Source organism: Miscanthus floridulus, chromosome 19 (assembly GCF_019320115.1).
Source record: "Miscanthus floridulus cultivar M001 chromosome 19, ASM1932011v1, whole genome shotgun sequence".
Classification (NCBI taxonomy): Eukaryota; Viridiplantae; Streptophyta; class Magnoliopsida; order Poales; family Poaceae; genus Miscanthus; species Miscanthus floridulus.
In genome coordinates this window covers 94,210,801-94,235,168 of record NC_089598.1, presented here as the reverse complement: position 1 = coordinate 94,235,168, position 24,368 = coordinate 94,210,801, and the positions used below count along the sequence as shown (strand labels likewise).

General features: G+C 45.9%; 3 protein-coding genes across 4 annotated transcripts; 1 reads left to right on the top strand and 2 right to left on the bottom strand.

Moving 5' to 3' along the window:
* Nucleotides 1–8,014: 8,014 nt before the first annotated feature.
* LOC136527607 (uncharacterized) lies at nucleotides 8,015–11,194 on the bottom strand. 2 transcript variants are annotated; one of them, XM_066520393.1, is made up of 4 exons: nucleotides 9,407–11,194; nucleotides 9,201–9,324; nucleotides 8,325–9,118; nucleotides 8,015–8,153 (listed from the first exon to the last, which is right to left on the bottom strand). In XM_066520393.1, exons 1-3 carry the CDS (start codon nucleotides 11,125–11,127, stop codon nucleotides 8,330–8,332), a joined length of 2,634 nt encoding a protein of 877 aa, XP_066376490.1. In that variant the 5' UTR covers nucleotides 11,128–11,194; the 3' UTR covers nucleotides 8,015–8,153; nucleotides 8,325–8,329. The 2 variants fall into 2 exon arrangements, with proteins under 2 accessions (XP_066376490.1, XP_066376492.1); XM_066520395.1 differs by lacking the exon at nucleotides 8,325–9,118 and having other exon boundaries at nucleotides 8,046–8,153.
* A 6,434-nt stretch (nucleotides 11,195–17,628) lies between these two features.
* On the bottom strand, nucleotides 17,629–18,708 carry LOC136526399 (BTB/POZ and MATH domain-containing protein 2-like). Its single transcript, XM_066519073.1, has one exon. The coding sequence runs from the start codon at nucleotides 18,706–18,708 to the stop codon at nucleotides 17,629–17,631; it is 1,080 nt and encodes a 359-aa protein (XP_066375170.1).
* A 2,976-nt stretch (nucleotides 18,709–21,684) lies between these two features.
* LOC136526398 (uncharacterized) lies at nucleotides 21,685–22,188 on the top strand. The gene has a single exon (XM_066519072.1). It carries the CDS (start codon nucleotides 21,685–21,687, stop codon nucleotides 22,186–22,188), a length of 504 nt encoding a protein of 167 aa, XP_066375169.1.
* The last annotated feature ends 2,180 nt before the right edge of the window (nucleotides 22,189–24,368 follow it).

Here is a 24,368-nt window from a genome sequence, read left to right as displayed (position 1 = left end):
GCCCCTTCCCGAGCGGCAGCGGCGACTGCCTTGGTGCTGGTGGCGCTCAGCTCCGGCCTCCAGCGTGGCGTCGGCTTTGACACGCGTGGGTGCTCCGTGCTGACCACACTCGGCTCCGTGCGGGGAGCTCCGGGCAACAGGGTGGCGGTGGGTAGGCCCTGGTGCCCGTGGCGCCGAGCTCCGGCGTCTGGTTGCTGCGGGCGGAGTCGCTGGCTGGTGCAGCGCAGCTCCTGCTCCGACGACGATCAGCCTGTTCGGTTGGCTGGTTCGTATCGTTACTGGTTCGTGAAGAAGTACTGCTGGCTGGTTTGTGTGAGAGAAAAATACTGTTCCAGCTGGAAATTTACGATCGTTTACGACAAGCCACAGCCAAACGAACAGGTTGGATGGCATTCGGCGAACCAGGGCGAGCGCGGCTCCGGTGGCGTAGCACGTCGGCGCTATAGTGCTTGGCGGCCTCATCGGAGTCAAGGATAGGCGCCGGGCTTGAGCTCCGAGCTCCTTGGGATGAGGCTCTACCACTACAGGCGGCCTACCCAGGTTAATGCGACGTACAAGTTGTTCTCCACGTCCTCCCATGGCGTTTTTAGTCAAGTGGAGTCCTTGGATGGAGGCCAACAGACATCGTTGACAGCAAAAGTAACAGAGTGCTAGATTGTGGAACGGATACTCACTTTCAATGGTATTTTACGATACGATGAACTTTCGATGGTATTTTCCGAATCTCGCGTTCTTTCGGTACTATGAAACCAATTTTCCCTCAGAAATATTGATTTTCACAATAAAAAATGAGAAGTATTGTAGCAATGCACGTAGCGTATGGAATTGCATCAAGTAGCAAATATGAGTTCAGAAATATCGATTTTTCCCAATAAAAACTTAGAAGTATTATAGCAAGGCACGTAGCGCATGTGGCCTGAGTACCTGAGTGGGCAGTCGGCGTGCTCCGCTAGTCATCGTTTCGTGCCGTCAAACGCGCACGATGTGCCTGCTCGATTATCTGTCGCAGTTTTCGGCAGGAAGCCTGTGACGCTCGCGCGGCACGTTTGACGGTTGCACGTTGGAGTTTTGTAATCGCAGCCGTCGTATCTGACTCGGTTTTATTTTTGGGACGAGCGGACCAGTTTCTTACTCGATTTCTGGGCACCCGGCGTTCGGCGCAAGAAGGAAAGCTAGCCTCCGGCAAGCGCTTTCGGTAGCCTCGTACTCGGTTTCTGGGCACCCAGCGTTCGGCGAAAGCTAGCGCGCGGCGCGCGAATATGGCCAATTTGACGTAGGCAATTTTAAGGCAATTTTACGGAGGCAGACGGAGGCACGCACACCAAAAGTTTTGGACGAAAGCTGTAAGTGTTTTTAAGTTATATAACAGATTACTATCATGTGACCGTTAGCTGAGGCCAAATTAAAAAGTCTTGGTATCATTTCGGTGAGCTCTGTAGTTCAGAATATCGGCAGATTTTCACCGAAAATCGTTTCTATCGCCAGGGTCGAGTAAAAGCCCATACCGGCCTTTCAATTTTGGCCCAGTTTGAATTTATTTTCGGCCCAACCAAGCCTATATGGCCCATATATCTATGCCCTATTATATAACATGCTGGTTGAAGCCCTAAGAGCATCAGCGTACGGTTCGAAGGTGGATCGATACGATAAATGCACCGATCGAACCTGGGTCGATACATTGCGAGGCCGATTCGATGGAGCTCCGGGTCCGTCGTATCGAACCCGCTCCTACGGAAAAAAGAAATTGTCTTCGCTCCCTCTCTCTCTCTCCTACCGTGCTGTTGACGCTCCCGGTTTGATACGTTACGAGCCGGATACCAGGACAAGTCACGTCATTGGTGGGACCCAGTATAGGACCGACCCCGGTCCTCCACACTGCGGGTGCTCTAAGCGAGCAGAATTTTATTTCTCTCTCCTCCTCACCCCTCAGCCGCCTCCTCCCTCCATTGCTCTCGATCTCCTGCTGCTCGCATGCCTAGGGAGCCGACATCCAGTCCTCTGCGGTTGGACCGGCAAAGTGCGAGGGGGAGCGAGTGCCCGTGGCGTTGGTAGGAAGGGAGCCGCCTGAGCCCTGAGGCGTTTGCGTGCGCTTGCGGCGGCGACGCTGCTCTCGGTCCGCCGCCAATCAGCCTGCAACCTCTCTGCTCCCGTGTTCCAGTGCATGAACTGTGGATCCCCGGCTGAAGCAACAGAGCAGCAATACAACTTTGCAATACAACAGTGCATCTTCTGTTGGAGATGAAAGATTATCGGATTTTTTGGTCAAAATTTGGGTTGATTTCGTCTAATCTCGGAGGGAAATTCAAATAGGTTTGACTATTTTTTAGACCGAAATTTTCCAAAAATCGCTGAAATTCGCGAAATCCGTTTCTACCGCTAGGGTCCGATAAATTTCATTGAATGATAGCCTGAACTATTCTGTTACCGATAAAAACCACTTTCTAAGTCTTTATCTAATTCTTGGTTGTCTTATATATTTAAATCCGAGATGGCCTTGCATATTCTGTTATGGACCTATAGCTTCCTTTTTCATAAAGTTTCGTTTGATTTATCACAATAGTGCTTTTCATGTCTTGGAGCCATCCTCTAGGAGCCTAACACCACTGTATCCACGCAATCATGACTCATGAGCCTGCTTGATGAACAACTTCGTAACTCACAATTCTTTAATTTATGCATAGAGGAAAAGGAATATTGTGAGTTGTATTTAACTCATACAACATTGTGAGATTTGTCACATAGTCCTAAATTTTAGCTTATTAGGTGGTTGCTTCGTGAAACAATGATATCTTTCTCTCACCTGGCTATCTCTCAGCACCATCAAAATTTCTACATGTTTTTTCATTAGACTACCTACAAGTGTAGAAATATACTTGCCCTTAGCTAAGTCGCAGTGGGAGCATCTTGAGTTGTTCAAAAGTGGTTTCTCATCGTCCATGGCTTTGACTGATTTTGGTCACTAGACTGATGCTGGCCAGAATCTTGTTCTTGTTGCTTCATTGGTCTTTGCAAGTGTTTGATATACTTGACATCATCATCTAATAGTAATGAACCTATAGAAGATTAAAACATATTAGTCTCCAATTGTCCCAAGCATATTTTTGTCCGTCCAATTTTTATTGTTCACCCAATGTTGCTGCCTAAAGATGCAACCGAAATTCTGTTCCTTGAGATCCATGCTCGTCGGTCTTTAGTGCCACCACTTGATTTTTAATATCTTCGACGATATTATCAAGGAGCATATGAAGTTTAAAAAAAACACTATTTTTAGTAACTTTCTTCTTCCTTTTAATTTTCACTCGAATCAATATTGCCAAAATTTATTCTTTGGCATCATCATCTAATTAACATACAATTGGGTCCACCTACGAAAGCTTTGATTCGTGTCTAAGTATATTGTCTTCATTTATATCTAGATTAGATTATAATAGCATTTTCTTGCCATATTAGATGTGAAGTGAATCGAGTTATTTATTAATTGTATTTGATATAGATACTCAATTTATTCTTGACCGTTAGATCATCATGAATCCAACACTTGTATTTTTTCTTCTCTAATTAATCTAGTAATTTGTAGACATTGTATTTGACACTGACATTCTGTTTATTCTTGGCATGGATCCAATGGTGCATGATCTTTTATTTATTTTGATTAATATCGTAATTTTTGTGTCTTATATTTGGCATGGATCCTCTATTTTATTTTTGGCTGTTAGATCATCATAAAATCTAACGGTTCATACTCTTTTCTTTTTTTTACACTCAATTTATTCTCAGCTGTTAGTTCATCTCGATGGATATTCTTCTCCTTTTCTCATTAATCTTATAATTTCTACTCTTTCCATGGACGCAGAGCTCTTTTTGTTACTGTTATATTAATATATAATAGATTTTGAAAAGGTTGTAGAGGAAATGAAACCGTGGAGGCAGCCTTCACCTTTTTTTTTGATCGGGTATAACTCGAATGTATATAACCCACGTATTCTATACTCACACCACATGCACACATACGTGTGTGTGTCCGTACACATGCAAAGAAGAGATTGAGAGGCATCGCCGCCTTCAGTGGGCGGAAAACGCACAGTAGCACCGAACGCGTACGCGTGTGTACCCTAAAATTTTTGGAAAAATTCTAGGAAAAGGTACGATCACTAGGGTTTGAACCCAGGTGGATAGCGTATCATTGGACAGACCTACCACTGGACCACAGACCCATTCATCAGCCTTCACCTTTTTGAAGACATACCAGTGCACCAAATGTTTCTATGACCAACATAACACCGGGTTGTTTTAGTGTACGGGACTACGGAAGCCTAAGGGCGTGTTCTTTTCTATGGGAAAAGGGACTAAAGACTAAATTTTAGTCTTAATTAGTTCATTTAAACCAAACACCAGGGACTAAACACATGGACTAAGGACTAAAATGTAGTAGTCCTTTGGGGGCTGCTAATTGGGACTAATGGACCCTTTACAGCCCATATCCATCTATCGCTCTCTCCTGCCTCGTAAAAAACTCGGCCTGCGGTGGGCAGACAGCCCCCGCAGTTTTTGCGCTAGGAAGAAGACCTCTCACGCAGGCCGAGAAAACCCCCAAACCCCATGCCCCGATCTAACACAGGGGCCCGTAACCCTGTGAGTGGGCCGGAACCTTTCACTACGGGATACTGATTAATTACCGAGTGTGATAAACACTCGGCAAATATGGAGAAACACTCGGTAAATTGTTTACCGAGTGCCACACTCGGTAAACATGACTCGGTAAACAACGACTCGGTAAAGTTAGTTTACCGAGTGTCAACTAACGGGGCACTCGGAGAATAAATCTTACCGAGTGCTAAGCCGGCACTCGGTAAACAACTACGACGTGACGGTCGTCAGTCCCCAAGCTTGCCGTTAACGGCGTCGTTTACCGAGTGTTAGACATAGCACTCGGTAAACAGATAACCATTCTCATCATTAAAACAATTCCGCAAATATTTTTTTCCTAATATAGTTTACCGAGTGTGCCAGTAACACTCGGTAAACAGATAACCATTTTCATGATTAAAACAATTCCGCAAATATTTTTTCCTAATATAGTTTACCGAGTGTTCCACTCGGTAAAAAATGGCACCTATATCCGAGTGGCGTCATGGCACTCGGTAAAAAATGGCACATATATCCGAGTGGGATAGTGGCACTCGGAAAAAAATGGCACACTCGGCAAAATTAACAGAATCAGAACCAATTTGGTTCTGTTCTCTGTTTTACCGAGTGTAACACTCGGTAAACATGACAATTACCGAGTGTTACACTCGGTAAAACTTGTCCACAGTATTTTTTTTTGTTTGTTTCAGTGCATATCCAGCCACAATTAACAACAATTATAACAGAATATCACAGTTACCAACAGATAGACAATATATATCACATATATGTCCACAAATGTCACATCCACTCATTATAACCAACATATAGCTACAACAAATGTCACAAGCACAATGCAAAGTCCATAAACACCATCAACATGTCCAAAGTCCACAAAGTTCAACCCACTTCTAAGTTCAACATACAAACAAGTGAAACATGGTCCTGTCACATGGTCGGAGCCCTACCGAGAAACGGAGACAAGTCCAAGTCTTGATCGTTGTTCGATCCAGCTGTAGAAGGTCCCTGGAATGAGGGAGCAAAAGAAAATAAACATATTTGTCAATTAATCATAAGGTAGTATGCCAAATTCAAATATTCCTTCGAAAGACCAGTTAACAGTGACATCAATATATAGGCATATAATAGATAACACATATCAAGTTAGTTGCTGTTTAGTTCTCCTCTATGTGCAAGATATCGTCACACATGGTCGAGTAGACTGAACATGAATTGGGCAAACACCTATGTACTCATGTAGAACCTAACATGACGCCTTTCAAGGTCTGAACAATATTACTAATAATCTAACTTATACATGTATGTATCCTACTCTCTTCTAGGTTCTAACATGATAGTGTTGACTGTAGCACAATCTGAACTGAAAAAGCCTTTCAAGATGAAGAGTGACTCACAGGAGTGCCGTCGCGCGGAGGTGGAGGCACCAATGGTATCATCGGCGGCGGCGGAGGCGGTGGAGGCTGGCCCATGCTCTGAGAAAAGCTGGCCATGTACTCGTACCAGGCCTTCTGCGACTGCTGGAAGGCCTCAAGCTGGGCCTGCACTCGCGCCCTCTCCTGTGCCAACTCGGCCTGGTGCGATAGCTGGAGGGCCTGAAACTGGCTCTGTGAGGCCTGCTGTGACTCCTGCAGGGCTTCAATCTGGGCCTACAATTATTTATCACATAGTTAGAATGCAAATAAAGAACGGGTAGAAAATGAATGGACAACGAATGCAACAGAACTAACCTGGAGTGCTACCACCTGGGGCTGTGAGCGTGGGCGTATGGCCGGGCTCGAACTCGTGCTCCGGGCTCTAATCTGGGCGAGTGTCTGAGTGTTGGCCGTGTCTATGGTGCTGTTGCCCATATAGTACCTCCCGTGTGGCTTACCTGGTCCCAACCTCATGACGATGTCACCCTCGAGGTCAGCGGTGCTCGGATCAAATTCTGGCCCATGGATCTCTCTCGCCATCGCCGTGTACTCGCTGAGGCGACTGTGCACGCTTAGGTTACTGTATGCCTCGGGCGGGTCCTCCGGGTTGTAGACGAGGTCGGGGTCCTTTGCCTTGCCCTTGTGTGCCAAGGCATATGCCTTGAACGAGGCGCACTCCTGGCCGGGGTGGAACCGCGTCTGCAGGAAGAAGCACAACAATAAGATATTATGCATTCAGAAGTTAGCGTAGCAACAACAAAATGAAATCCGCGTACATATCTGGCTGCATATTCCTTGAGGGTAGTGGGCCCTTGTTTGTGCGAGGAACCCTGCATCATCGCACGGCAACGTGAGCGTACGGCGTGATATTGCTCGTACTCCTCACTCAACCATGTGTCCACAATGGCCTCCCAGCAGTTGTCCATCCCCGCACACCAAGCAGGAGGCACCTGCATGTACACGAGCACATGACAAATCATAAATCAATTTTGGTGCAATTAATCACAGACGATGTAATCTCATGTTTACCGTCAAGTATTGCTCCTTAGTTAGGGGCAGGTGCACTGCCTGCGCTCTGGTGACTCTGTTTCCTCTGCGGGCATAGTAAATTCTTCTGCACATAAGCTTTGTCTCGTAGAAGAGGTCCTGCACTCGGTGAACACAGACTCTGTTCACCACGTCATCCGCGTCCTCCCTACGTACTCCCTCCGCCAAGGTGTAGTAATCCTACAAGCAAATACAGTCAGTAATATACAATTAATGTGATGTTGTTATCAGCATAGTGCGATGAACACGTACCCACAGCTCTTTCATCACCCGGTCAGCCTTGCTGTTATAACACCTGCCAGCTCGATCAGTCTGATCGCTGGCGGCGTGCCAGTGGGACCACTTCATGGCGGGCTGCACAACACCATCGATCCTCACCATCCCGGGGTAGTTTGCCCTGCACAGAAGACCCAGGATCCCGTTTACTCGGCGAGAGTGACTCCCTGGGATCACCATTTCCCAATCCCTGCACAAAGTTATTGAGATTGAATATTAGTTTCTGTTATAACTTAAAAACCTGTGAATTAGTGTTAACATGCAAAAATTACTTACTTAGTTCCGGATGGTCGAATCACTGGCCATCTCTGTATGGGTAAGTCTGGGAGGCGCGACGACCCTCGCAGCCAAACCGTAGGCACCCCATTTTCCTCTGCCACCAAGTCGGCATCCTCCTCGCGCTCAACCCGCTCGGAAGCATCCTCCCTCCGTGCCTCCTCCACCGCCTCCGCTATCTCCTCCCTGGTCTCCTCCTCCTCCTCATCCTCCTCCGTGGCTGCTACGAACTCGTGGTCGTCATCCTGTGGAGGAGGTGTCGGCTCTCGACGCCCTCGTCGTCGCCGTCCTCCTCCACCCTGGGCTCCTCCTCCATCCTGGGCTCCACCTCCCTGGGCACGCCCTTGTCGTCGTCCTCCTCCTCCTCCCTGGGCACGCCCTCCACCCTCAGTCTGTGCACGCCCTCCTCCTCCACCCTGGCTGGACCCCTCGCCACCAGCCAGTAAGGTCATAACCGACCTAAGCTTCCTGATTCCACCGCCCACCATCAATCACCTGCAACAAAAGGAATAAACTATCAGTACGCATATACAAAAGTAAATGTATCATACATGTATAAAAGAGATGCAAAATAAGTAAATGTATCATACATTTATAAAAGAGATGCAAAATAAGCAAAATAAGTAAATAAGTAAATAAAATTGCCATAAGTACTACAAATCTTACATGTACTAGAAATAATCATCAAGATCATCGATAGGTGGGCCAAAAATCTCATCATCGCTATTGTCGACGTAATTATGATCGTCTCTCAAAGTCTCATCACTAGCGACACTGCCTGAATGGTGTTGCTCAAGTAATAACAAGTCCTTCGCGTTGTGAACCTCCTCTCCATCATCCCCGTCAACAATGATCGTATCATTGTCTACTTCCATTGCGAGATCTACATCTAAGACAATCTCAAAACTCCCTTCTAATCCTTCTTCTTGAAAGAACTCTCCGTCATATGTGTTTGCATCGATGTTATAATCATCATCGTTTGGGGCGGGTACTTTACCATGCGGCGATACCTTGTACACAACATCATACGCCTTAAGATGGTCTTTGGTTTGGCACGGGTATGAGAGATAATAAACTTGCGTGGCCTGTTGGGCCACAATGTACACGTCGTCTCCTAACAAGACGGATGACTTTAGAACTTCGACTAACCCAAGCTCAGGGGTCTTTATCACTTCTTTGGGATCAAACCAATGGCATTTGAATATGACAGGATGAAGAGGTACACAACCAGGAAACTTGAGTTTGTATATTTCTTCAATTATTCCATAGTAGTCCAACCCATCTGTGCCTGGCGTGAAAACACCGGTATTTGTGGTTCTTCGATTCGGCCGACTCTGCTCATGCCGAGTTGTGTGAAAGCGATATCCATTGACATCGTACACAGAGAATGACTTGACCCTAAATTCAAATCCATTGGCAACTTGCCTCAACTCGGCACTCATAGACATGTCAGTTTTGGCCTGCTAGTTCAAGTAGGATGATTCATTATATATTTGTCAAGTTGAGAGTTAAGTACAAACAACAAATGAAATTGAATAGTACCTCCTCCTTGAACCAACAAATAAAAGTGGGATTTCGTTCTCCCGCGCCATGTCTTAGAAGGGTTTCAACTTCCGCTTCGGTGGGTTCCCTCCGTGATGGACGATGGTAGAGGAGAACAAATTTGCTGTAACGGCCGTTAACAAGAGGGTTGGATGGGTGCATGCGAAATACTGACAAGAAAAGAAACAAGTTTGTGTAAAACTTACGCAATGTACGGGCCAACCTCTTCAAGGTTCCGCAACACATACAGCTGGATAGAGCGCCACTCTTCTAGGCTCAACATCTTCAAGGTAGGTTCACTTGCACTTCCGAGTTGCCCTCGGAAAAGGCTGAGGGTCGACTGATTGTCGGCAGCATTGTAACGAGGGGGTGGATTATGCACGTTAGGAAGGTTGTCGGCATAGTATCTTGTTGTGAAGTATGACACCTCCTCCACAATGGATGCCTCTGCACAGGAAGCTTCAATTTTGCATTTATTTTTGCATTTTGTTCTAAGAACCTTTAGGCATCGCTCAATTGGATAGCACCAACGGGCATGCACAGGGCCCCCCATTTTTGCCTCATATGGTAGGTGCAAGAGCAAATGTTGCATCGGATTGAAGAAGCCGGGGGGAAAGATCTTCTCCAACTTGCAGAGCAACACCGGGGCCATTCTTTCCATTTCTTCAATCTCGGTCCGAGATATCTCCTTAGCACATAGCTTGCGGAAGAACATGCTCAACTCTGCCATCACTCGCCAGATGTGATCAGGGAAATAGCCACGAACCATCACCGGAAGAAGGCGCTCAATCCATATGTGGTAATCATGACTCTTCAGCCCTGTGATTCGCATGGTACTTAAGTTCACACCCCTCCTCCAATTCGCTGCATACCCGTCAGGAAACATCAACGATTGGAACCATTGAAGAACTTCTTTCTTTTGGGCCCTCGTTAGGACGAAGTCGGCCTTAGGCTTCTTCCATGACTTCCCGCGTAAGGGAGGCAACATGTTTAGCTTTGGTCTATCGCACAGCGTTGCTTGATCCAATCTAGCCTTGACATTGTCCTTTGACTTTTCCCAGTCCATGATTGTGTGAAGGACCGCCTCGGCGAAATTCTTTTCAGTGTGCATTACATCAATGTTATGTGGAAGAAGGAGGTCCTTAAAGTAAGGAAGCTTCCACAAGCACGACTTGTGTGTCCAGGCATGCTCTTTTCCATATCCCACAAAGCCCCCCTTTTCATTGTCGACCACAAGACCATCTAACATCTCAAGAACCTGGGCACCTGTCATCATTTCCGGTGCAGAGTTTTCCACTGTGACACCTTTTCGAAAGTTCTTCTTGTCTCTCCTGAATGGGTGGTCAAGAGGGAGGAATTGTCGATGTTTGTCAAACGAAGAAAACTTGCCCCCCTTCTCCAACCGAAAGAACTCCACAGCTGACTTGCATATCGGGCATGGCATCTTCGTGTGAACACACCAGCCACAAAATAACCCATAAGCCAGGAAGTCATGCATGGAATAATGGTACCAAATATGCATTCTGAAGTTTGTCTTTGTGAATCGGTCGTATGTCACTACCCCTTCGTCCCATGCACGGACCAAATCGTCTATCAAAGGCTCCATGTACACACTCATATTAGCCCCCGGGTGTCCTGGAATTATAAGTGACAACAAAATATTTTGCCGTTGAAAGGCGACGCCAGGTGGGAGGTTGAGAGGGATGACGAATACGGGCCAACATGTGTATGGTGAAGAACCCATTCCATAAGGATTGAACCCATCAGTTGCCAGTGCAATGCGTACATTACGAGCCTCATTAGCTTTGTCGGTATGCTTCCGATCGAAGCTTTTCCATGATTCACCATCGGACGGATGTATCATCTTGTCAGTGTATCGGCGTCCAGTTTTGTGCCACGTCATCTGTTTTGCGGATTCCTCGCTCATGAAAAGCCGTTGGATCCTCGGTATGAAAGGAAGGTACCTCAGGATCTTTGCGCCGACTTTTGTTTGCGTCTTCCGACCATCACCAGATTCTAACTCAATGTACCTAGATGCCTTACACTTCGAACAGTACTTATCGTCAGCATGTTCTCCCCTGAATAAGATGCATCCGTTCGGACAAGCATGTATCTGCTCGTACGACATCTTGAGTGCACGAAGGATTTTATTTGACTCATACGTGTTCTTTGGCAGAACGTGATCATCCGGAAGTAGGGTGCCAACTACTATCAACAGTTGATCGAAGGATTCTCTACTCCAGCTAAACTGGGACTTCACAGCCATTAGACGTGCAATGGCATCCAGTTTAGAAACATTGGTGCGCCCGTGAAGGGGTTGTTGTGCCGCATCCAACATGGCGTAAAACGCCTTTGCAGTTTGCTCTGGCTCCTGCTCTGCACTTCCTTCATCGAAAGCCATGTCATGGTCATTTAACATTTCTGCCACCCCGGCTTCAGAATCAAACTCCTCGATCCGTTGTCTCACGACCTCTTCTCTCGCACGATGGCGTTCACCATGCATGGTCCACCGGGTATAGTTCTCTACAAATCCATTGTTGACAAGATCTTTACCCATCTCCTCATATGTTTTCATTGCCTTGTTCTTACACTTCCTACAGGGACACCAGGCATGTCGCCGTCCGTTTGCAAATGCCTTCGTCATGAAATCATTGGCCTTCTCAATCCATTCATTTGTGTATTGACCCCTCTTCTGATAGCCCGTGTACATCCACTGACGGTCATCCATCCTAACATATAGACGATATTGCAGTTTAAAGCAATAGAGTAGTAGTGCTAGAGAAAAACCATATGAGATGATAAAGAGACATTCATGTTCTTGGTCGATTCACATAGAAGATGTTTGCTAGATTGGATGATGAGATTTTACCTAAGGTTTATAAGACGGTGTCATATGAAATGGGGAGATTTTATCACCCTCTGTAAAGAGTTGAGACGCATCAAAGGTTCTAGCAATACTTCCCTATCTTAACAAATGAAATACTGTAAAGTTCTAGCAGCTTAATTTTTTTTTTTGGAATGCAACCGGCAGCAGCTTAATTTTCTGGCTTATAGTGTTCTTGAATTATGTGCTCTTAGTGACCAGTTCCTTTTACAGAACTTGGGACCTCATGTTGGTAACTTAGCAAAAAGAAAATTCAGATTGCCCAACTTTAGTGATGAGATGGGGCATACTGGTAGACCTGCTAGATTTCCTTGTTTTTCTTTGTGAACATGTTGATAATTCTTGTGTATATACATATAGTTGGTGATGTTATTGAGGCCACTACACTGCATTCCTATCAACGTTTTGTCCTCTCAGACTCAAATCTCATGCTTTCGTGTAATGTCATATTATGTTACCCCCAACAAGCTTGATTTTGTAACTGATTGAAGCTCTCTCAGTGGCAAACAGAGTTCACCACTGATGGGAATAGGCCTATCGGATCGAAACTGTTGCCAGTGATTTCTCAGTATACTTTGGTTCTCATATTATACTACAGTATTTCTAAAGTGTTTCTGTTGTCGTTCTGCAGTAGTGACATGCAATAACTCTCTTTCATTTGAACCGGTTTGTTCTGAAGTCTGGTAGCAAGATTACTATGGAAAATATTGTTAAAAAAATACAAGGCAATGTTTATCCACATCAGATGTTTGAGCCATTTGCAGATACATTATTTTATTCTTGGAGTTAACTCACCCTATTGTTTCTGTTATCTTCACTAAGGTCACTCAGTCCGTTAGTCTCGTACAAGTTGTTCAAGGCCAACATAATTGTAACCGAGTGCAGATAATAGTCATTTCTGAAGCAAACTGGTGTGATAAGGTGAATTGAAGGCAAGTGCAACTTTTCAAGATTTTCCTTTGATATCTATCCATATTGATAATTGAAATGGTTGTTTAGTTATCTGGTAAGTAACATTAATATCACAATTACAAGGACATAACTTTGTATTTTCAGGTTGAAAATCCCATTTATCTGTCTTCCAAACGTGTAGTTAACCTTCTATATTATTTGAGTTGACCATTCTATGTTTTCATGGCATGTATCTATTCCCCTGAATCAAACAAATGCCAAACTGAGGACCGAAGTCAACCGCTAGTGAAATAAGTTATTACTCTCCTATTCCTATGGATGCTAATATGAAATGCCATTAGTATTAGTTACCCTAAAAATGTTACAGTTTAAGTCATACTGGCCACTATCTAATTCAAGATACATGGATGCTACTTGTGCATTATTTATAGGAAATTAACCATGTGCATTGAGAATTGTCAGGTTTTACAGTACTGATTGTTGGCACAGCTTAACTGTAGTTGTACTGTTAAGATAGAGCTGTTTCTCACTATCTAGGACACTTTCATGTGGTCTTTTCATGAGTGCATCCTTATGAACAATGGAAATGAAAGTTCAGTGGCAAAGTGGTCCTTTATTGTTGTCAAACTCACAATAGTACTGGGAGGATATTTTGGGTACCTATCAGGTCATCTTGTTAGAGTTTTGCCCACATCAAAGTCTAATGTGCGCTAATATTCAGTGCCCCACATCAGGTTTGCGCACAGTAGAATTTGCTTGTGGTGGGGGTCTGTCCACGAAAGGAACATTTCAGGTTTACATGCTTGCCACTGAGTCTGATATCATTAGAGGGATCTTCCATTATTAGCTGGGGATGGCATCTTCATGAAGTCCCACGTTAGGATAGCTAGGCAGCCCAAAAAGTTCTCTTTTCCCCCTTTTGTAATTAGTATCTTTCACATCACAGTTTGTGGTAGTGGCAACGATCTAGAAAAAAAAGCTCCTTTCCTGAATCATTTTAACTTTTTTTTAACATATTAAAGCCTCATGGTAGAAGCACTTGTGCCACTAGACATACTAGCACGGGCACTTTCTTCTGTCAATCTCTGCCTCACGTATTGCTGTCAAAATTATTATTGCGTGACAGGACCTCAGTGAAATCCTGTTCGCTGGGAAAGTTGGCACACCCAAAACTGTGGCTGGCAACCCTTTTCCTGGTTACTAGATTTGCAAAAAGGTTCTGGCTATTTGTCTTCTGCGTCCACCAACCACGGAGTCACACCCTGAGTGGTGGGCTAACCATTCTCCCTTTCCCAATTTGGGGTCGCCACTCAATCCTCTATGATTCCTAGGTCCTACCATAAGCAACCTTGGAAAGCGTGTGCTCTGATCCCTCAACATTTGAAGAAGGATTGTAATTGAAGTGGTGTACATAGCAGCCTTAGAAATACTTGCACGGCAGCTAGGAGAACAGGGTTCAGCTACTATTCTCTAGTGGAAAGGATGGAACGGCAGCTAGGAGTACAGGGTTCAGCTACTATTCTCTAGTGGAAAGGATGGAATTTATAGTAGAGATGTGGATGTATGCTCAACCGGCAATGAGAGATCTTCTGGCCAAAGCAACCGGCACTGAGGAAATATGCTGAAACCGCAATGAGGACTATGACTGCCCAATAAAGGCAATTTGCTAGGTTTCAGGTATTTCCGTGGTCACTTGTATTTCCATCTTTACTTCTTTTTCTTTCTGTTATGTTACATTCAATGTAGATGATGTAATGACGCAATGGGGCACCTATATGTTGCATCTTCGATTTTTCCTAATTTGTTAGATGTCAATTTTTGAGCTTACTATTGCTTCCATTTCCTGAGTGGGTGGATTGTTACTTTGGTTTCTTCACTATATGACTATAGTGCTGTTTATCCACTCACTTTTGCGTAACTAAGCCCTCTTCTATTTCAACAGTCCTGGTACTGTAATTTTACTACTAAAAAGCTGCCAAACTGGAGATACTTGGGCTCTCCGACATCTACCTACTCATACTACAGGTGAGTGCTCCTCCTATTCGAGTTCTTCCTATTCATCCAGAAAGGCCAGAACATGAATAAACTTAATTTGATCTTGGTGCTTAAATAGTTATTGATACAACCATGTACGGTCTAGCCCATTTCCAGCTCTACCAAGAGATTCACTTTGTTCAACTGATTATTTTCACTGTGATAGTTCAACAATTTTCAGTGGGCAGAGATTTCCTGGGAGCTCGGTGCAGAGAGCACTCAGATTTCTTTGAAGGCACAGCAGGCAGGACCCAATGACCCATGTCCTAAGCCAGCAGCTAGCCAGCACTAGAATAAACTGATGGAGTAGTGGACTAGGTTGTGTTGCTTCCAGATAATGGGGACGACAATAAAAGGGTGGTAAAATAAATCCAAATCAAGAGAATAAGCCCTTTGATGTGATGAAGCTGTGCTGTCTAGTTTTGTAATGCCAAGCGGATGCATGGGAGCAGTGGTGTGTTACCTAATTCAGTCAGCAGATGAGCAGGTCCGGAGCTTGGAGGGGAGGAGGCGGCCGCGGCGGCGGCAGTCCCGCGGTGGCGGCGGGTGACCGCCCTCCCCCGGTGGCGGCGGTGGTGGAGGGGAGAGAGTGCTCGCCGTCGCCGTTGCTGCTGGGGCCCACCCCACCCTACCTCGCGGGAACGGGAGCGAAGGAGGGAGCACGGGGCGGCGTCGGCGGAGGGGATCGTCGTCCGGTGCGCCGGTGCCGCTGTCTCTCTCTCCGTCTCTCCGGTGGCGGCAGCTGTGGGGGACCGCCCGGTGGCGGCGGTGGTGGAGGGGAGGAGGCCAGCGGCCGCGGCGGTGGGGAGGCGTGTGCGGTGTGTCTGTGCGCGTCTGTGCACGATTTGAGGGAGAAACGGCTGTGTTGAATATTTCTGTTTACCGAGTGCCTAGATGTACGGCACTCGGTAAACTCAAGTACCGCAGCCCAATGACATGTGGGGTACATGTTTACCGAGTGCCCAGATCTACGGCACTCGGTAAACATAAGCCTGGTACATTACCGAGTGCCCAGATCTACGGCACTCGGTAAACAGAAGCAACCGTGGTAGAAGTGGGCCGTGGGTAACCTTTACCGAGTGTTTCAGGTCACACTCGGTAACTGTATCCATTATTTCATGCAAAACAAAAAAGAAAAAATGCCAATTTAATCCTAAAATTCACCAAACTTTCACACGAACTATTTCATGTCATCTATTTACTATCTAAAAAATTCCAAGTTCAAATCATATTGTTGAATTTCACTCTTAATAGAAATCCTACTCGTCATTGTGAATGTTTAGCGTCTCTTTGGGAGATGTACCGGTTCGGCAACGACGAATGTAAAAATACTTCCAAAACGTTATGAAATTTTTTCTATAACATAGATGTATGCTTCAATGTTAATTCTTCCAATCTTGTGATTTATCGAGTTCGATTTTAATTATTACAATTAAATTCACACGATATGTTCCTAATTTTCATAAAGAATGAAACTTTTGTGAAATATAGTAAATAAATTGAAATAAGCACCATATTTTGGAATGGAGTACTAAATACCATATGTGGATAGAGGAAAAAGAATGAAGGGAAAAACAAGAAATTTGGTTGAATTTTACCGAGTGTTGGGCCAATACACTCGGTAAAATATAGTGTTTACCGAGTGTATTGGCCCAACACTCGGTAAAATTTTCATGTTAGCCGAGTGTATGATCATAACACTCGGTAAACATGTCATGCCTAGACGCCGTCTGGTCACGGTTGCTGTCCTAGGTGACGTGGCACGTTAATACCGAGTGACCATTTTTACCGAGTGCACCCCGTCGGTAAAATTGTGGTTTTACCGAGTGTCTAAATATACCGAGTGTGCTGACTCGGTAAAGAGGTTGATTACCGGGTGTTTATGTTTTCCGAGTGTTGGCACTCGGTAAATAATGTGTTCCGAGTGCCCCGACTTTTCACACTCGGTAATTGGCGGAGCACTCGGTAAATACACAGTCTCCGGTAGTGTTTTTACCTGTGCTTTGGGACACGGGATAGGCGAGGTTTTTTTTTCTACACAAACTGCGCATTACCACAGCTATGCCCGCGGCAGCCAGGAGTCGAACTCCCGACCGGTGCCTTCCCACGACCGGGACGGAACCACGGGAGCTAACGCTCGCTTACTCTCTCCTCATAGTCTCTCTCCTCCCCTTTAGTTCCTTTTAGTCTCTGAAAATAAACACTATTTTAGTTTCTATTTTAGTTTATGTTTTAGTCTCAGTCTTAGTACTAAATAAAAGAACACGCCCTAACTTATCAGTCGCATGGTTGTGCACCTGAATTCAAGTCTCAAACTCAAAACAGGATTTGGACAGCTTGAGAGAGCTGACGCTTACGCTTCCACGGTATTGATACAGACATAAAACACTAAAGAATCAAAATACAAGAAAAAAAAACTCAAAACAAGTCCCATTATATTCCGCGACGCATAATATTGTACTAGGCCCTTATGTAATTTGAGGCGAAAATGCACGCACAACATATAGACACGCAGTCACGGCGAACCGAAAAAAAGAAACAAATGAACTGGAGCGACATGTAAAGGCATATAGTTACTTTTATTTATTAGTAGCTGCTTCAGTTCTTTCTTCCGTGCACAGCCATGAGGAGGTCATCCATAACCGACGAGCAGCTCGCCGTGAGAAGCTTGTAGCCGTCCGTCGCCATGACGGCCTCAAGGTTTGCCGCGATGAGCTCGACGCACTTAGCCTTGAGACGGTAACAGCCGTGCTGCTCCGCCAAGGCCAGAGTCGTCGCCACCGTGTCGACGCTGACGCCATCGTGGAACCTGTCCTCGCAAGTCAGCTTGAGCCTGTCGATCCCGTACCTGTCCGCCGCCGCAAGAAGGTGCTGCGCCGTGTGCATGGCGCTGGCGCTCACCCCGCCGTCCCCGTCCTCCGGCCGGTCGAGCGCCAGGTCCGGCACCGAGTCGGTGTAGATGAAGTGGAGCATGGCTCCGAGTACCGCCGCCTCCATGTCCTTGATCTCGACGCGCGGCGAGCGCTGCTCCTTCATGTGGCCGAAGAACTCGGCCATGAAGACGGGGGACCTTGAGGCCAGTATGGCCTTGTGCGCCGCAAAGGATTGTCCGGCCGCGACGAGCGTCACGTCGGCTCCCGTGCCCTTCTCCAGCAGCTCGCCGAGGTGGTGGTTCAGGCCGGAGGACGGGACTAGATCATCTGCTGGGCGTGGGCGATGAGTGGTTGCATTCTTGTCGAGTTCTCTGAGCACCGCGAGGGTACACTCGACGATGAATGCATCGTCCTTGAGATAACCTGATGTTTGCAAAACACTTCTGGCCACGAGGGCACCTCCATAATGACAATCTCCAGAACGCTGCTTGAACTTTTGTGACACGGGAGAATACCCATGAGATGGCTTCAGATTCGCGGTCGGATCTATCAACCGATAGCCAAACGTCGCCTTGACATTACCGCCCTTGGGCACCTCATCGCGGAAGTAGAGATTAAGTGCAATGGAATAATTGCCACTGAACTCGGAATACTTTACTGGAAGCACATGAACCTCCCACGTATAGCCGCAGGCGTTCCATCTCCTCTTTGTGAGCACCTCGCCGTCGAGCATGGCAGATGTCAAAGAAAATCCTTCGATCTTCATCTGCTTCGACGAGCGAACAACCTCGGTAAGAGTTTCCATGGTTTGGAAGTGAGCTGGGAAGTGGGAACGAATGCGAATGCGGTGGAGGCACACGAGTCTTTTCGCTTCTGTGTGGAGAGGGTGAAATACTAGCACAGTGCGATTTATAGCTCGGCTGTGTACGGTGTACCTTTCGGCCGGCGGTTGAGGTTCAGATGAGTTGAAACCGGTGACTGTTCGGCTGACGAGAAGCGTGCCGACTGCCGACGGTCAGGTTATTGAACTTAAATACTCAAAGAGTTGAAACCGGTGACTGTTCGGCTTCTGCGTGGAGTAAACCTTTTTTTTTGTTTGAGCAACTGCGTGGAGTAAGCCTGTGTTGTCGTTTGACCATCCACGTTCCTGGTTCAACGCGGCGTTTGTTTCTTTGGCTTTCAAAATGTCAGTTCTCAAACTTTTGCGTTTATATGGACAGCTTTTACTAGGACAGCGACCGTTAAATGCTTGGGCTGATTTGAAAAATGTAGCCCAGTAGCCTATGAGGCCCAATAGGTCGTGCAAGCTAGGAGCATCATAAGAGCCCCATCGAGCAGTTGGGCTAACCCGGATCGAACCTACAAATTAAAACAAACGGTTAGCGATAGATAGATCATGATACTACCTCTACCTCTGTCCCAAAATAAACTAACTTCTAAAATTATTCAAGTTTACCTAACATTATAGAAAAAGCTAATAACATCAATAACACCAAATAAGTATATTATGAAAATATATTTCATAAGATATCTAATAATATTAATTTGATGTCATAAATTTTTATGCTTTTTTTTCTGTAAAGCTGTTCAAATTTAAAACAATTTAACTTAGGACAACTCTATAAATTAATTTAATTTTAGTGTGGGGTCGACAGAGTAATAAGAAGAATCCATGTATTACTTCTTCTCTTTTTTTGGACCCGCCTCTCCTGCCAACATTGCTTGTGGTAGGCGCCGCCTTGGATCCATTCCCACCAGTGGCATCCATCCAATGACCTCTGCTATCGTCCTTCCTCGTTCGATTACTACTACTAGGATCAGGAATTACCATGAGGGCCAGAAACCACTAAGGAAAATAGCTAATTTGCCAAGAAAAGGATTAGTGGTGGCCAACTGTCAAGCATAACTCGTTAAGGATAGAGGATAAGGGAAATTAGTTTTGTTGGCAGTTCTAGTCAAGGATGGTCTACTTGGAGGCAAGCCCTCAAGGAAAATAGGGTGGGGTCTAATTTGTAATGTGGACAAGGACATTATTTCAAATGGTACAAGCACCAAGGATTTCATATTCTTGAGGGCCGAGGATTGCCGGGTTAATACTTATTTCCTTGGTGGATTTGGACCGTCAAGGTAATAGTCTTTTCCTTGACAACAACACCGTCAAGTGAATTATTGTTTCGTTGACTTTATATAACACTCAAGGTAATGGTCTTTTCCTTGGCAGCGGCAACATCAAGTTAATTGTCGTTTCCTTGACGGTAGATGGTAGTAACACTCAAGGTAATTGATGTTTTCTTTGGCTGCCATTCCCACGAAGTTAAATGTTGTTTCCTTGGTGGTATAGCCCTTAGGGTAATTGTTGTTTTCCTTGGCTATCATCCCCGCCAAGTTAATGCAACCAAGAGCATGCAGTTTTCAATAGCATATTTGTATATATAATCAGATGGAAACTACAATTATATTTGCATATACAACACATACAGAAAGCGCTCTCAAAGCCTAAAACTGAAATCACATAGGTCAACTGGTGACCAGATGAATTGACAAAGATTAAAGACAGCAGTGACACAGCACGAAAGCAAGAACATCGGGAAACGCAGCTGAAACAGAGATAACGCAGCGAGAATGCAAACTCCAGTAGCAAAATCGGCCTGGCCGGTTTGAAAACTGGCTTGGTCAGGTGTGGAAACCGGCTTGGTCTCTTTTCTGGATGAGCTGGCCTGGCCGGTTTGTCTAACCGGCCTAGCCAGTTTTTCTGCACAGTAGCCCGAGCCCAAGATCATCGTCAACGCTTTCAGCCAACTACGGTCATCATCATCATCTTCTAAGTTAGCATTGTTGTGTGTGTCATATATAATCTCCATGTGGTGATATGGTAGCCTACCAAAAGCACAATGTACATGTACGTAATATAATAGTTTCTTGTGGCAAGCAAAACTGAAGTAATAATAAAATCTTATTTAGAAATATCAAGTTCTGTAATTTGTGAGTGCAAATTCTGAACATATTTAGTAGCAATCAAGGTATCATTTTGGTAACTATAGGAAACTTTGTTGATATGATCTCTAAAGATCTTTATCCCTAATTCATGTTCTCGCCCACTTATTGTGTTGCCATCAACTAGGAGACATCCAGGAAATGGTGACGCTTATATTCAACAAAACTACAGCCTCTGTTGTTGTTGATCACATTTAATTGACAAGAAAAATGTTAATATGGCCACTGTTGTTGTTGATCACATTTAATTTGGCCCCCTCGTAAAAGTGTTCAAGCTCCGCCACTGCCTATTGTAAGAGAAGAGATACAGGTCATGCGTATGGCCTTCATGCTTCGGCAATTGTATGGCCTGCATGCGTCGGCAATTGTATATGTACCGGCACTCCGTCAATACAAAACTTGAGCAGTTCTACTCTCTTATATGGTAAATTTTCGATCCAACTCTCTTGCTTCCGCTCCCTGTCATGGCGAGTCCTACCGACTCTACTTCCTCTGCGGCCACTAACCCATTCGCCATGTCTGCTGAACCAGCTCCACCCCCAGCCTCCACCCTCGTGTTGCTGAACATCCCAGTCATGGTTTCCGATATCGGCCGAAATCTTCTGATATTTCCGATATATCCTCTTTATCCGTAGGTGCCGATAAGAAAATATCTATTTTTTCGTACAAATTTTGTTTAAATTTATTTAAATTTAAATTAAAATTTATTTGAATTTAGTCCGATATTTTCGATATATCCTGCTTATCCTTTTTATCTGTGACCCTCGATAAATTTTAATTTCTGAAAATGAAAACCTTGATCCCAGTCACCCTCGCTGCGACGGACGACGACAACTCCCGGCAGTGGCGGTCCTTCTTCGACCTCACCTTCAAAAAGTTCAACCTCGTCAGCCATGTTGATGGCTCAGTCGCCGTCGCCGCCATGCTCAACGATCCGGAGTGGCTCCACAGATTGACTCCTGCATATTCTGGGCTCTACTCCACCGTGTCCAAGGAAATTTGGAGCGACGTCTACAAGCCGAACGCCTTTGCCTACGCGGCATGGATGGCAATCACCGGGCAATTCCTCGACAACAGCCTCCAGCGTGCCATCTACGCCCAACAGGAGTTCCACAACCTGTTCCAGGGGGACATGGTCATCGGCGAGTACTGCGGCCGCCTCAAACGCCTCGCCAACACCCTCTATGACTGTGGCACCGTCGTCTCCGACCCGACTCTCATCATCAACACCCTACGTGGCTTGAGGAAGGTAGGTGGCGGCGTCATGGTGGAGAGTACGCCGATGGCCTGACTAAACTTGTTGTTCAGGCCACGCAGTGTGTTGATGATGAGCACATGATCGGATCGAGACGGCGGCGCCGCAGTCGAAGAGGGTGTTGGCGAGGCGCTTGAGGCGGCCGTAGTACTCGCCGACAGTCATGTCGCCCTGGAACAAGCTATGGAACTTTTGTTGGGCGTACATGGCGCGTTGGAGGCTGTGGTCGAGGAACTGGCCGGTGATTGCCGTTCATGCAGTGTAGGCTGAGGCGCTCGGGTTGTAGACGTCGCACCAAATGTCCTTAGACACAGTGGAGTAGAGCCAGGCACTACAGGAAACCAGGATTTTGCCCAGTGCTCAAATCTTTGCCGAGTGCCAAATATCGGGCACTCGGCAAAGGCCACCTTTGCCGAGTGCCGCACTCAGCGAAACTTGGCACTCGGCAAATAGGGCTTTGTCGAGTGTCTGGCACTCGGCAAAATAAGGCACTCGGCAAAGCCAAACTTTGCCCAGTGCCTGACACTCGGCAAAGTTGGGCACTCGGCAAAGAGGCGCCCGGGGATAACGGTACCCAACGCCGTCCTCTTTGCCGAGTGCCTTCTGTTTGGCACTCGGTAAAATATTGGCTTTGCCGAGTGCCTAGGGCTAGCACTCGGCAAAATATTCACTTTGCCGAGTGCCAAACCTTGGCACTCGGCAAAATAATTTTTTTTTGTTTTTTGCCACCAACTTTTTTTCTTAGATTTGTATTTGTACCATGAACAACATGTTCAAATTTGGCACAATTTCATTGCTGTTTGCTATATTTCTTCACTTTATTTCGTTTTCTTGCAATTTTCCGAAAAATGTAGGTTTGAACTGCAGGTGCATCGAATAATAGTTTTGATCCATTCCAAAAAATGTTATTCTTGTTTGTTAGTGTCACTTTATGCTAAATCTAGGAACTGTCTCTAAATTTCGATCAACGTGCTCACGGGGCAACGTCGCGAACTTGCGTGTGAGTGGTTATTTAATTCTATAAAATTCAAACGAATCCCAAAAATCATGAAACTTGGCGAGATGTCGTGATATCACATGCATATGCGGTGGTAAAAATTTGAAAACGTTTAGAGGACGTCATCATGTATGGTGTTCACAAACCAGGACATCATCACATCACTGGTTTGTGAACACCATATGTGATGACGTCCTCCAAACGTTTTCAAATTTTTACCAGCGCATATGCATGTGATATCACGACATCTCGCCAAGTTTTATGATTTTTGGGATTCGTTTGAATTTTATAGAATTAAATAACCACTCGCACGCAAGTTCACGACGTTGCCCCGTGAGCACGTTGATCGAAATTTGGAGACAGTTCCTAGATTTAGCATAAAGTGACACTAACAAACAAGAATAACATTTTTGGAATAGATCAAAACTATTATTCGATGCACCTGCAGTTTAAACCTACATTTTCCGGAAAATTGCAAGAAAACGAAATAAAAGTGAAGAAATATAGCAAACAGCAATGAAATTATGCCAAATTTGAACATGTTGTTCATGGTACAAATACAAATCTAAGAAAAAAAGTTGGTGGCAAAAAACAAAAAAAAAATTTGTTTTGCCGAGTGCCAAGGTTTGGCACTCGGCAAAGTGAATATTTTGCCGAGTGCTAGCCCTAGGCACTCGGCAAAGCCAGGACAGGATTTTTTTTAATTTTTTATTTCGCCGAGTGCCAGATCGGGGGCACTCGGCAAAATACTTTCTTTGCCGAGTGCCCCAGATCTGGCACTCGGCAAAGAGGTTTGAAATATAAAAAAAAACCGGACACACCCACACACACCACGCACACACCACACATGCACACACACGCGCACCGTAGCCGCCCTGTCGCCGCGCCGTAGCCGCTGTGCCGCCGCCGCCGGAGCCGCCGCGCCGCAGCCGCCGGCTCCTCGCGCGCCTGCCCCGCCGGCTCCCCGGCCCACGCGCCTCGGCCCCGGGCCCACCGCGCTCGCACGGCCGCAGTAGGAAGGAGGAGGAGGTAGGAGGAAGAGGAGGAAGGAAAGGAGGAAGGAGAAGAAGAGGAGGAGGAGGAAGAAGAAAGAGAAGGGAGGAGAGAAGAAGAAGGGGAGAAGAGGAGAAGAGAGGAGAAGAAAGGTGCCACCTCGGTTCGTCGACCCTCACGCCGTAGCGGTCGTCCCCGTTGTCGTCGCCGGCCCTCGGTCTTCGCA

What these genes read in the sequence shown, in the direction of transcription:
- LOC136527607 (XM_066520393.1), bottom strand. Translation starts at nt 11,127, where the DNA reads ATGAGCGAGGAATCCGCAAAACAGATGACGTGGCACAAAACTGGACGC. An exon ending in GAGGTTGGCCCGTACATTGC is followed by an intron (nt 9,325 to 9,406) that starts GTAAGTTTTACA and finishes CGGCCGTTACAG; the next exon opens with CAAATTTGTTCTCCTCTACC. An exon ending in TTTGTTGGTTCAAGGAGGAG is followed by an intron (nt 9,119 to 9,200) that starts GTACTATTCAAT and finishes TTGAACTAGCAG; the next exon opens with GCCAAAACTGACATGTCTAT.
- LOC136526399 (XM_066519073.1), bottom strand. Translation starts at nt 18,708, where the DNA reads ATGGAAACTCTTACCGAGGTTGTTCGCTCGTCGAAGCAGATGAAGATC.
- LOC136526398 (XM_066519072.1), top strand. Translation starts at nt 21,685, where the DNA reads ATGAAAACCTTGATCCCAGTCACCCTCGCTGCGACGGACGACGACAAC.